At 38.5% G+C, this 13,663-nt stretch overlaps 1 protein-coding gene across 5 annotated transcripts; it reads left to right on the top strand.

Moving 5' to 3' along the window:
* The first annotated feature begins 3,491 nt into the window (after window positions 1-3,491).
* On the top strand, window positions 3,492-13,356 carry LOC6579089 (GATA zinc finger domain-containing protein 10). 5 transcript variants are annotated; one of them, XM_032730116.2, is made up of 7 exons: window positions 3,492-3,687; window positions 5,755-6,190; window positions 7,541-7,857; window positions 9,391-9,463; window positions 9,533-10,641; window positions 12,257-13,001; window positions 13,128-13,356. In XM_032730116.2, exons 2-7 carry the CDS (start codon window positions 6,049-6,051, stop codon window positions 13,292-13,294), a joined length of 2,553 nt encoding a protein of 850 aa, XP_032586007.1. In that variant the 5' UTR covers window positions 3,492-3,687; window positions 5,755-6,048; the 3' UTR covers window positions 13,295-13,356. The 5 variants fall into 5 exon arrangements, with proteins under 5 accessions (XP_032586007.1, XP_032586008.1, XP_032586005.1 ...); XM_032730117.2 differs by having other exon boundaries at window positions 5,671-6,190; window positions 9,536-10,641; XM_032730114.2 differs by having other exon boundaries at window positions 5,671-6,190.
* Window positions 13,357-13,663: the final 307 nt, after the last annotated feature.

Raw genomic sequence — 13,663 nt, 5'->3', positions numbered from 1 at the left:
AACTTTAATTAAATGCAATAATAGCCTGGCATGCTGCCCTCAAATTGGCAACAATTCAAATTGCTTTTGTGGCCGAGGAAAATTGTGAAAATTTCCGAAACTGTTCAATGGCCTGTGGTTAATTTTCGTTTTGCTTTCGTGGTCAGCTAAATACATAGACACACGCATACACATACGTTTTGTGTAAGCCTGCAAATAACTAAGCCATGTTAATTAAATTAAAAGCATCTTATGCGGTCAGCTGGCCAAAGGTAAATTGCTCTCAAATACATAGACACATATACACAGCTGCCTGTTTACTCGCAATAAATGCAGCATGCAAATCAACTCGCTTTGTATGCCAGCCAAATCTGGCAAATGCCATTGACAAGTGTGCAGCAGCAGCAGCAGCAGCAGCAGCAGCCTGCAGTAATTTACATAAAGCAGAGTGAGTGAGAGAGAGTGAGAGTGAGAGAGAGAGGAGGAGGAGGAGGAGGAGGGGAGAAGGCTTAGAATCATTTTAAATATTTACATACGACATTTGCATTGGCAGACCATGAGCTTTGGCACTAGCCGCTGACCTCGTCCCCATAAGACGAAGGGGTTTCTTTCGCTCTCTTTCTCTCCCTGCCTCCCTCTCTCTTTCACACTCTTGTGCTGTGACACAAAGCTGTCCTTTAGAATTTCTAATTGTTATTTAATTTGCATAAACTTAAGATCCAGCCTTGTGGCACGCCCCCACTTTCGCCCCCAGCAGCTCTCTTGAGCCCCCGGGGCACTTTTGTACGGGCTTAGACTGAAAGGAAACACATGTTCAATTAAATGAATCATTTTTATGGCCCGTCAGCTTTTGTCTAATTTATAAATCTCTCTTTCAGGGGTCTACTTAAAAATTTAAAACAATTTACATTAATATTTATGGCATAACTTTATGGCACTGCCTAGGCGAAAAGGATTTGAAGGACTTGAAGGACTTGGCGCATACAATCATAAATACTAAGAATTATTGCATAATAAAATCAAACAAAAGCATTTGACAGTTTTATTAAATTTTACCCCAGCCCCTGCCTATTCCTATGAATAGATTTTATGTTTAGCGGAAGGTGAGGGAAACGCCGGCTGGCAGTCTGGATGCAGGTGTGGGGTCTTACTGTAAAACAATTACTTAAGTGATTTGATTTTCGAGAACTGCCTCCCTACCCCTCCTACTGCTCACTGGCAAATGCCATTTCGAATTTCCATGAAATTTAGCAACTTTCTTTCAAGTCGCCAGTTTAAATGTGTCACGATAAACGAAAAAGACGAAATCGAAACCTTTAGAGAGGAGCACTTAAACTACCCAACAATCCTCATTAGTAACAAATTGAAAATGAAAACATTTAAAATTACTTTTGATTTAGTTAAGAGACTTAAGACTACGCAGGATGAAGAAGAGGGTGCTATGGGATGAGGTATCTGTATCTGAATCTGAATCTGTATCTGTATCTGTATCTGTATCTGAATCTGCATCTGCATCTGTATCTGTATCTGTATCTGTATCTGTATCTGTATCTGTATCTGTATCTGTATCTGTATCTGTATCTGTATCTGTATCTGTATCTGTATCTGTATCTGTATCTGTATCTGTATCTGTATCTGTATCTGTATCTGTATCTGTATCTGTATCTGTATCTGTATCTGTATCTGTATCTGTACCTGTACCTGTACCTGTACCTGTACCTGTACCTGTACCTGTACCTGTACCTGTACCTGTACCTGTACCTGTACCTGTACCTGTACCTGTATCTGTATCTGTATCTGTATCTGTATCTGTATCTGTATCTGTATCTGTATCTGTATCTGTATCTGTATCTGTATCTGTATCTGTATCTGTATCTGTATCTGTATCTGTATCTGTATCTGTATCTGTATCTGTATCTGTATCTGTATCTGTATCTGTATCTGTATCTGTATCTGTATCTGTATCTGTATCTGTATCTGTATCTGTATCTGTATCTGTATAAGCACCCATTTCTATATTTAATATTGTATCTGTTTCTCTATTTCTACCTATCTCTGCCTGCCTTTCTCATCTCTCTGTGCAGTCTCTACCTCTGTCTATCTTGAATTACCTTTCATTTCATATCAAACGCAATTAATTGTGAATGAGCACAGAATCTGAGCACTCGAATTATAATTTACAATTCTGGGAAAATTTATATTTTGATTTATATGTAGAAGCATATTTGGGCTTAGCTAAATTATTATGGCCATCAAATATGTGCCGCAACAACAACTACAACAGGGAAAATGTCAATGCTGCTATGCCTCATCATTTCACATAGATGATTGTTTCTGTTGTTGTTGTTGTTGTTGTTGTTGGCGATGCTGTTCGTGTTGTTGGTATTGTTGGTGTTGTCTGTGGCGCAAAGTGAAAATATTGCAGGCAATTGACATTTTTCAGATGTCAGCCCACATTGATTTCCGTTTAGTTCGTTGGCTTTTGGGGGTGGCCGGAAACAAATCGATTGCGTTGCCATTTATGACATATTCATGCCATATATCATACATACGCATATATCATATTAGTATATCGCATTTCGTCCGTCTATGGGACATGTGCCAACTGTTGCGTGCTTAACGGCATTTATGTTTATGCACATTGCCAAGATATGTGCGCGCGAAGTGAAGTGTGACAGCGCGACACTTGATGAATATGAAAATGATTTTTTATGTAAATGTAGCGCATGAAATTTATAAAAGAAATTAGCAACTGAAAGGACTCGCATGTGTGAGACTAAAAGAGATTTTTTTTTTCTGTCGGGAGGGGGCAAAAAGCGCGCGCGAGAGAGAGAGAATGGGCAACTGTTGACAGTTATCCTGACACAAACACGCATTGTCATGTCTAACAAGCGTCAGGCCCAGCCTGGGCTTCACATCTCCTGTCAGTCAGAGGCAGTGAAGTGATGCCATGTGTGTGCGTTGGCATGTGTGTGTGTGTCTGTGTGTGTGTGAGCCGGGACATTTACATATTTACACTTTACGCAAAAATAATCATAAAAAGAAAGCCAACGTTTATGGCGCTGTGTGCGTAAAGTTGCGTCTGTTGTTGCACTGTTAACGTTTAATGGATGGCAACAACAACAACAACAGCAACAACAGCGACAGCAGCAAGAACAACAACAATCAGACTGAGGGCTGCCCAAATGCAATTTGCACAAAGAGGCTGAGCAAATGGCTGCACAAAACTGAATCATTTTAATATAATTTACAGGCAGCACGCACACAAATGGCACACACATGCACACAGAGAGACTGTTGGCTCACAGCGTATTAACAGTGAGCGCGCTGTTAAGCAACTGCTCTCAGCTGAGCTGTGTTTAGCGCACACAAACTCATTCATAAAAAGCCAACAGCTGAGAGCGTAAGCTTAACAGCAAGAGAGAGAGCGCAGATTGAGCTGTTGATGCTGCTGTTAGTGCTTCTGTTACTCCTGCTGCTGTAGCTGTGGCATCGGCTGCTTAAATAGACATCGCACAGCATCTGGCGGCAACAGTGGCCGCTGCATCGTTGAGCCTGAACGACGCGTTTCTCTCACAGCAAGCATTGCGTAGCCGCCGCGTATCACTCTCAGTCACTCTGTCAGTTTGATTAGACGCGTGAAGCGTGCCGAGTGCAGCGCATCATTTGCATGACCTGCATTTGCTGATTGACAACAAATTTAATTATGTAATTAGCCGAGTGCTTTAACTATATATCTAAACAAAATATGTGTCCGTGTGTGTGAGTGCTTGTGTGTGTCTGTGTGCGTGCATGCATATAAATTAAATTGGAAATTTAATCAGTGACTGAGCATGTGCATCGGAAGTTGTTACAAATTAAACGTAAATCAAATATTGCGCATACGCCCCAGCGGCCACCCGAGGAGTCTGCAATGACACTAAAAGTTATCAAAGCATTGTTGTGCGTCTGTGTGTGCCAGTGTGTCTGCGTGGGAGTGTGTGTGTGTGTGTGTGTTTGCCTGATGTCTGTGCATTGCGCTAATTTCTCACACTTCAAACGTCTGGCAATGAATTTCCGCTTCCCCCCTCACACTCACTGGCTGCCAGCGCTTCGCACTTCACGTTCCACATTCTGATTTCCTGCTTTCTTTGGATTTCCCTTTGTTTGTTTGATTTTTTTTATTTCTGCTTCTTTTTTTTTGTTTCCACTTTTCGCTTTTGGCTTCTCACTTCCGCATTTACCTCGCAGCGAATTGTTTAGCTCAAGTGTTTTGTTTTACTCAGTTCTATGCTCTGATTGTGTCCCTCTATCCTTTTATGCCATAAATTAAGCACTCTGACAGTGCACTTACCTCAGCTTTGTTTGCCGATAAACACTTTATGCGAATTTGAGCTCTGCATTAGCGCCGCCGCGCTCCTCGCCAAATCCTTACAATGGCCAAATGGTCCTTGCTAGTTTTTGGCTTGACTGGGCCTGGCTGGATTATCCTGGGAGGAGAAGAGAAGAGAGATGATGTAGAGCTTGTGTACGTCTATTGAAATCTTTTATTTCTGTTAGGGGTATTCTGAAAGTATTCCTAAAAAGGCAAATATATCATTTATATTTTTATGTGTTTTATATATATCTATAGAGATATTTCTTAGGGATTTTATTTTTATTTTTGAGAAGAATCTAGAATATAGTTTTCTTTTAGTATGCAAGTAAACATATATGCATGTTTTATCATACATACATACATATATTTATTATATTCGATGTATGAATAAATTTCAAAATTAACATATATCATTTTTTAATTTTTATAAAATATCTTAAGGTGAGATATAGATAATTAGTCTAAGATATGTATATTCTATAAAAATTAAGAGAAGTATTCTTCTTTTTTTTTTTTTGCTTTTCAAAGTTTTACAATGAATATCTAAAATAAAGAATAACTTTGTATATTTATATCTTAATTTTTATATCAATAATTATGCTTTCAAGAAACTTCTACTCCTTTAAATTTGCATTCCAATAATCATATTTTCCATAATTATAAATGCCCAATTAAATATCAGCCTTGGATATTAGAGCAGATTCAAGCGTTTATCCATCATTAAATCCAAGTAGTTCATTAACTTTCATAGCCGTCTCTCTCTCTCTCTCTCTCTGTCTTTCTCTCTCACTCCCTCTTTCAGCAATATGCATGTGTAGTCGTAGTCATTATGTAAATTTTAATGAGGTTTTACTTGCTTTTACTATTTATTTTAGTTAGGGGCAGATAGCTTAGGGAACTAGAGAACCCATCAACACTTTCTTTTGATTAGCTAATGGCGTTTATTTGATTTCAAATTGTTTACAACACGCGCAGCTGAGCTGAGCTGAGCTGAGCCCTTGTGTCTTGTGCCTGTTGGCCAACTTTTTTGTTGCCGCTCTCTTATATAAGGCACGTAGCGCGAAAGTGAAGAAACACTTGTTGGTTGGCTTGGCTTGGTTTGCCTCACTCACTGATTGAATGGGGCTTGGGGCCAGGGGCACTGGAGAGTGAGGAGTGAGGAGTGGCTAGGTTTGGTTAGTTGGTTAGCTGTTGCTGCCTGGCACGTAGCAATGGCAAATCACAGTTGTGCGATTACCAACTTGGCAAATGAATTGAATATAAGCAATGGGAATGGTAATAGATGTTTCAAATAACACTCACTCACACACACACATACATATACTTGCTAGTAGATGGGCATTGAGCAAGCACAGAAAACTGTTGCCTACTTGCGAGGGCAGCTGTGAAGTGCGTAATAAAAATAACACGAGCAACAGCCCGCAGCAGCGCAGCTAACTGCAGTACTCGTACGAAAATAAACTACAGCTACAACATATACAAAATAAATAATAATAAAAGAAAAAAATAAATAAACAAGAAGAAGAAGAAGAAGAAGAAGCTGTAAGACAAACAACGAAAAGAACTGTGAACTGTGTCCTCTGTGTGTGTGTGTGTGTGCGAAGGTTGTTTATTTTGTGTGCAAAGCGCAGCAGAATGCGCCACTAAGTGCAAGTGAAATCCACAAAGGACGACGCCCAGGCACCGGCAGCGGAAACGGAAACGAGAACAACATGCCACGACTTATTAGCAGCTGCAGCAGCCACCAGCGGGCCATCAGCATGACGCGCATCAATTGTCTGTGGCTCGCCCTGCTGCTCGGCCATAGCTGCAACATCTTTGGATTACTGCGACTCGAACAGCACCTGGTCGAGGGTGAGTCTTGAATAGTAGCAACCCCATCTTCCGCTTGGCCAACCGATGTAAAAGACATTACACAGTTCGCTAACTGCTGGCCAATCTTGCACTGCATTCTAAAATAGAGAGCAGCACTGAAGGTTTACATTGTTGCAGAGTTGAGCATCTATTTTTCATTAAAAAGTTTTGTTTTAAGGGAGTCGTAAGTCGGAAGACAGTTGAAAAAGACAGAAGAAACTTGTTAACATAAAACTAAATTACAACATTATTCTTTAAATTATTTGTAAGGATTACAATCAATAAAAAATCTGTTGAAGATTCTTTAATTTATAGAAATTTTATTTATCAGTAAAAGTATGTAATTATTTTGAATTTATTAAATTTTTTGGTGCAGAAAAAACTAAAAAAAAAGAGAATTTTTAAGCATCATATTTAACAATTTTTCAAACTGATTATATTCATTTGATATTAATATTTATAAGAGTAAAAAAATGTAATTTGTTTTATTTTTTATTTTTTGATTTTTTTAGATCAAAATTAATCAAGATCAAAGTGACAATATGATGAAAACATTTCTTTTATTTTTATACCATGTTAAGCATATTCATCATTTTATTAAAAATTTTCTAATAAAATTTAAAGAAAAATAAAATATTCTAGAATGATGATGCTTAAAATCTGTGTCAAATAAATTATGCACATTTTATGAGCGCACGCTTCAATTGTGTTTTACGTTTTCCATTTGTGATTTGCTCCGCTTGGTCCGACTTCGCTTGATGTCATTATGAGCGCAGCCTTTTGATTTAATGACAAATGCCATAAAACACACAAGCTCACATGCATACACACACACACACACACACATACACGCACATCCACACAAATCTCCGCCCGAATGCGTGTGTGTGTGCGTGTGTGTTTGTGGAGCTTGTGTTTTATGCGCGCTTTTGATTTATTTCCAAGTGCTCGCAAATGTTATGCTTTTCATTATTTTTTATGATAATTTATCAAATATGTGAGCAGCATGAAGAACAAAAAGCAGCCAAACAAAAAATAAGAAAAATGAGAGAGCGAAAGCAAACAGTTGGCAGTCGTCAGTCGTCAGTCGTCGGTCGTAAGTTTATGACCTTTCAGAAAAGGTGGCAACAGCCTGCTGATTGCAGCTTAGCCTCAATAATAGCCCACAAAACGGTTTTAGACCAGTTAGCACAGCTTTAAATAACCTTCAAGCTGAAACAACAATAACAACAACAACACTGAGAGCCAAAAGCCAATTCAACTGCAGCTTATAGCGCCTTTTTTTTTGCCATCTTCTCTTTGCCTCCTGTTTACCTGCTGCTGCTGTTGTGACTCCTGCTGGGATCACAGCACTGCCCTTCGAGTATTTGGATGAGCACGTGGATGACTTCAACTACGACCTGGACGAGGCACAATCGCAGGCCAAATACGATGCTCGACTGCTGTCCGAGCAAATGCTGAGCGACGCTGAGCTGCAGCAGAGAGCCGACATGGAATCCGGCATTAACTCCAATTCCAATACCAACACCAACACCAACGGCAACAACAACCAAAACAACCTCAATGCCAACTCCAACAGCGACTTGGCGGCTGAGGACGACTTGGAGCCGCATAGTCGAGCAGCGGCATGCTTCACAAATGGCCACAAGTACACACACGGACAAAAGGTAAGCACATACACACACACACACACACATAGGGAAGGATTTTGCTACATTTACTGCACCTGTGCGCATATTCATATGCGGTTGCACCACATGCTCTAAACGGCATTTTCTTGCTCTTGGCAGGGCTTCAAAATGACTTATTCAGACCTTGATTTCACAGTTGGAACTCTTGGCGAAAGCTTTTTGATAAATGTTGTTTTAGCCACAATTTAACAGGATATATGTGTTATGATATATGCTGTGTACATTTACGGCTTGTGATTTATTGAGATTTAGTCCATTTCCTGAATGGGTTATTGTTATATTAATATTTATTTATTAATATTGCTGAGCTTAACAAAAATAATGGGAAAACATTTATAAAATAGTTTTCATAGTAAAAAATTAAATAGTAGTTATATTTTTAATTTTCCTTTTATAGAAAAAAAAAAAATATTTTATCTTTTTTTTCCCACAAAAAAATTATAAAATATTTTTCAAAATTACCTGTTATTTTAAATTTCAAGTTAAATCTGCCTAATATTTGAAATATATATTTAATTTTAAAAACATATAAAATAAAATTTCAAAAATATATATAAATTAAAAAATCTACTGAAATTCAAGTATATGTATAGTTGAAACTTTGATCGTATTCTCAAAGAATTTTCAATCTTTCTTCACATTCATTTCTTAATTATATTCTGAAAGAATTCTATGTCAACTAACTTTTAAACTATAAAATTTTTGATGTGTTTAGCAAACAGTTGCCAAATGCAAATTTAGTCTTATATTGCTGAAATTTTTTTTTTTAATAAATCATACAAAACTTTTGAGCGAGTAATTTCCTTGAATTTAAAATTCAACTTGGCGAAAACTTTTGTATTTCACTGCAAAGTTTGGCCATTTATTAATTAAAAATCAGTGAAATCCGGCTGCAGCTATTTATTCAAGTATCAGGCACAGCAATTTTATACACATGCATATATATCGTATAAATATACAAGTTATATGTTAATAAAAAAAATATTAAAATTATAAAGGATACTTTGTTTGGCTTAAATTGTCTACTCAAACGGAAAGCTCGCTACAGTTCAGTAAATTTCATTTTATTAAAATTCCATTAAACAAGCTGTAAAGATCTCTGGGCAATTAGCATATACTATATTTTTTTTTTTTTTGCATTTATATATTTTTTGTTCCTCGTAATTATTTCGCAATTTCAGCTCTTTTGATGCAATTTTAATTGAAGCTAAATTTAAAGCGTTTTTCTATGCTGCATTTAGCTCTGGCTTTGGTTTGGGGGGCCATTGCGAAGCAGCTGTTACTGCATTCGCATTCGGAACGCATTGTCATTCATTTCACTGTTTTTGGCTTTGCTTGTTGACCAAAAATAAAATGGCTAAAACAACAACACAACGAACAACGTGACATTTCAGACACGCAGCCAGCAAACATGTTCGATATTGTTTTTTGGGGTTTTGAGCGGGAGACAGATTTGCTAAGCCCTTGTTCCTTTTTTTCTCTCTCTATTTCTCTGGTTTCTCTTGACAGGTGCCGCGTTTTGATGCCTGCGAGGTTTGCCTTTGCATGGACGGCGAAATCTTTTGCTGGTGGGAGAAATGCGGTTAGTTTGAATTCAGTTTTATGTGTTTTAATACACAAAAATGTAGATGCAACTTTTTACTTTCTAAAGCAGATAAGACGAATGTAAACAGAGCAGCGACGGCAGCAGCAGCAGCAACGGCGACAGCGACAGCGACGATGACGACAGCTACTGCAGCTGCTGCTGGCGACTATTCGGATCCATATCGGTACGAGACCACAACGAGAAAATCAACAAAAGTGCACAAAATGGGCAGAAAGGCGGGCAAGCGGCACAAGCATCACAAGAATCAAAAGAATTTTAATGACTACGAAGTTTACCAAAGCCGCAAGCAGGCGCCGGATTATGAAAAGCCAGACATTAAACAGCAGCAGCAGCAGCAGGAGCAGCAGGAGGAGCAGCAACAAGAAAGAAGCGACAGCATTGGCAACCACAGCAGCAGCGAGGCCAGCAACTACAATATAATCAAGCAACACAAACACGAGCCGCAGCAGCAAAAGTTGGCAACAGCATCGCAGCAGCAACAGCTGAAGGAACCCTTGCAGCACATCTCGGCTGCTGCTGTTAATCAAGCAGCAAAGGAAACGCATTATCAACAGCAATTGCCAACGCCTCAGCAGCAACATCAGCACCAGCAACAGCATCAGCAACAGCAACAGCAACAGCATCAGCAGCAACAACATTTACACGCCCATCAGCAACCGCACTCGTCCAGCAAGATTTTAAATTTTCCCGAAAATTTGCCAGCGCTACTTTATTATGACTACAAAACGGAGGAGCATGAACATCATCAGCATCAGCATCATCAGCAGCATTTGCTGCATGAAAAGCAACGATTGCAACAACAGCAGCAGCAACAACAGCAGCAGCTGCGACAGCAACAGCAGCAACAGCAAAAGATATTGCAAAAGGCGAACGCAGTTGTTGAACTCCACACTGTCTTGGGCATTGATAAAAACTTTGATGAGGCGGAAACCGACAGCGATATTTTGCCCGAGCCACCAACCAAGCGACCAGCAACAGCATTGACAACCAGCAGCAATAGCAACGGCAATGGCAACAGCAATGGCAGGGCGACAACAATGGCTTCTCCTGCAGTTGCAACCACAATTGAAATGATGACAACGCCGCGCAGCCAACAAGCAGCAACAGCAGCAGCAGCAGCCACAGCCACAGCGGTTGCCATTGGAAATACAAATGTGAGTGCAAATAAAAAACAAAAATGAAATATAAGCAATCAGACTTTACATAGAGCTGACAAAATGCTGAATACTCTGCAGACAGTTAGACAGACGGGCAGCTTTAAGATAAGGCAAAGCACTCCTCTTTGACTCTGATCGATAGATATCCTTTGAGTGGCAAAATAGTTGTTTATGCAGCCAGTCAAGCGCCTTATCGTTTGTTCAATTTCATAGTTAGATGAATTTGCTTGAGAGTTGCTTCACGGCAAAGAGAGATAAATGTAAGAGGAAAGCTATTGTTGCTAAAGTTTATAGAAGTATATATAAAGGGTTTTATAGTTTGATTGATATATTTTCTCTATTTTATATATTATTACAATCCTTGATAAATTGGTTTAAAGCTATCGATAAAAATTAAAATGTAAAATAATAAATTGAAAATTTAATTTTCATTTAAACTCATATAACGCAATGTTTGGAAAAAAAAAAAAAATAATAATAATAAAGTAAAATAAATAAATAAATATATTAATAAATAAAAAAAAGAAATTAAAAAAAAAATTATTAAAGTAAAACAATAAATAATTAAATATATAAATAAAAAAACATAAATAAATAATAAATAAACTAAAAAAAATAATAAACATTTTTTCTATTAAATTATTTAATAAATAAAATAAAATATTTATCAAACTCAATCAAATTTAAATTATTGATATAACTTTAAAACAACTAAAAACATAATTTTAAATAAGAAATTAAATTCACAATACTTGAATTGGTACGAAAAAAAAAAAAAAAAAAAAAACATATATAATAATATATACAAAATATATGCCTTATCGGTATAGCGTAATCTTCCTGGTGATTTGAGATCTTTAAATAAAAAGTCAAAGACTTCAATTTCCATAAATATTAAAGCAGGCAGCATTCATTAATTTTGCAAATGAAGAAAGTTTTAATTATCGCTCCATACAGAAATAGCATAAAATGTAAATTATTTATTATTTTACGTCAATCAAATAAAAAATCCTTCACGGTTAGCACGTCATATTTGACTTGAAGCCTACTCAATAGTATCTTCAAATAATGCTCTAAATAATAGTCCTTAAACTACCTGCTTTTCGACTAAGCTCAGATACTCTCAGTGCAAGCGTATAACAAAATACCCATAAGCCGCAGCAGTAGCAGGAGCAGCAGCAGCAGCAACAGCAGCAAGAGCAGGAGTAGCAACAGCAGCAACAGCAAATGCCAGTGGTTGCCGTTGCAGTCAGTGACCCGAATGGGGGAGTGACAGACAAGAGCTGCTCCTAAAGTGTAGCCAATTATGTTTTTAAGGATCGTGCACTTTATGGACATGCGCTGGAATCTGTAGCAAAGCTTTTAGCAAAAAGAATATTTTATGCTCGACCTGCTTTATTATTTATTCCAGTTTAATGCTTACGTAGCTGACCTCAAGGCGGCAGCAATGAGACTTGATGAAGAATATTTAGTAGCCATTAGGCTGTCTTTGGCTGCCTCTTTAACGATCCATTAAATTGCATTATATTAAGTCTATTATAATAATCAAAATTGGATTAATCTTTCTCTGTGTGTGTGTGTGTGCTTGGATGTGTGTTTATGACTGCAACAGGATCAGGAAATTGAGGAAGCTGACGATGCATTTCATCGCTGGCTGACATCGACGGAACTCAATGTTGACAGCACAAACACGCTCGACGATAGCTTGACAGCAGCAGCAGAAGCAGAAGCAGAAGCAGCAGCAGCATCAGCCGGAGCCGTCGGAGCAGCAGCATCAGTTGCCGTTCAGCAGCAGGAAACACCAGCATCAACAATAATCGATGATGTTGGCATTAACAAAAGCAACAGCAACAGCAACAGCAACAGCAACAGCAACAGCAGCAGCAGCAGCAACAGCAAAGACAATGGCAACAGGCACGGCAACAACATAGCTGACAATGCGGATGCAGTGTTCTTTCGTAGCTCTTACAATGATTACAGCAGTGAATTCAATGGAAGCGTTGTCAATATTGACATTACGCTAACTGCTGTCGATGTGCATCCACAGCGTCTACAACAGCAGCAGCACCAGCAGCAGCAGCAGCAGCGGCAGTTGCCCAAAGCGCAAACGGATTTAATTGCAAATGACAACCAAACGTCTGACGTGGGCGCAAGACAACAAACAACAATGCAACCAACAGCAGCAGCCACAACAGCAACAGCAGCGGCAGCAACAGCAGCGCCGCGGGTGCCCATCACCAACAGCAGCGATGGCAGCAGCAGCAGCAGCAGCAGCAATCAGTATGTGCCGCCCTACACGCTGACAACGATTATAACAACAGCGCCGCTGGCAACGGGGCGTATGTGCAATGTGCTTGGTAAGTTGACAAGAACAACAACAACAACAGCACTATAGACAACAACAACTAACGTAAGAATAACTCTGTCTCTCTTTCTCTCTCTCTCTCTCCACTCCACTCCACTCCACTTGATTGCTGTTGCAGGCAAATTGTATAAAATTGGTGAAATTCTGCCACAGGACACTGGCAACTGTTTGCAGTGCATCTGCACGGATGCGGTGACACCTGATGAGCTGCCCAGCGTCACGTGCAGTCCGCACAACTGTCCGCCGCTCGTGCTGCCCGACCTATTCGATGCGACTGGTTACTGAGGTTACGGGTTTGTGCTGTAAGTTGCAAATAAAAAAATAAAAAAATTAAAAAAAAAAAAAAACGGAAAAAAATTCAGAAAACTTCAGAAAAATCTGGCAAATAAATATAAATTCAACTCAAATTACAATGCAATGCATACATATAGACACAAATTGCAACCAAAAATTCGAAATGAAATAAGGTAAAAAAAAGCGAAAAATAATAATGAGGTAAAAACGAAATTAATACAAATTAATTGAATTTTAATTGAATTGGAATTAAACATGGGCATTCATTAAAATCTTCAACTGCAGCAGATAACTCATCCATAAAAACGAATTAAATATATATACACAGACACAGACACACACGCACACACACGCACACAC

The sequence above is a fragment of the Drosophila mojavensis genome, unplaced genomic scaffold (genome assembly GCF_018153725.1).
Source record: "Drosophila mojavensis isolate 15081-1352.22 unplaced genomic scaffold, ASM1815372v1 contig_80, whole genome shotgun sequence".
Lineage (NCBI taxonomy): Eukaryota > Metazoa > Arthropoda > Insecta > Diptera > Drosophilidae > Drosophila > Drosophila mojavensis.
This window is presented reverse-complemented; position numbering and strand designations above follow the sequence as displayed.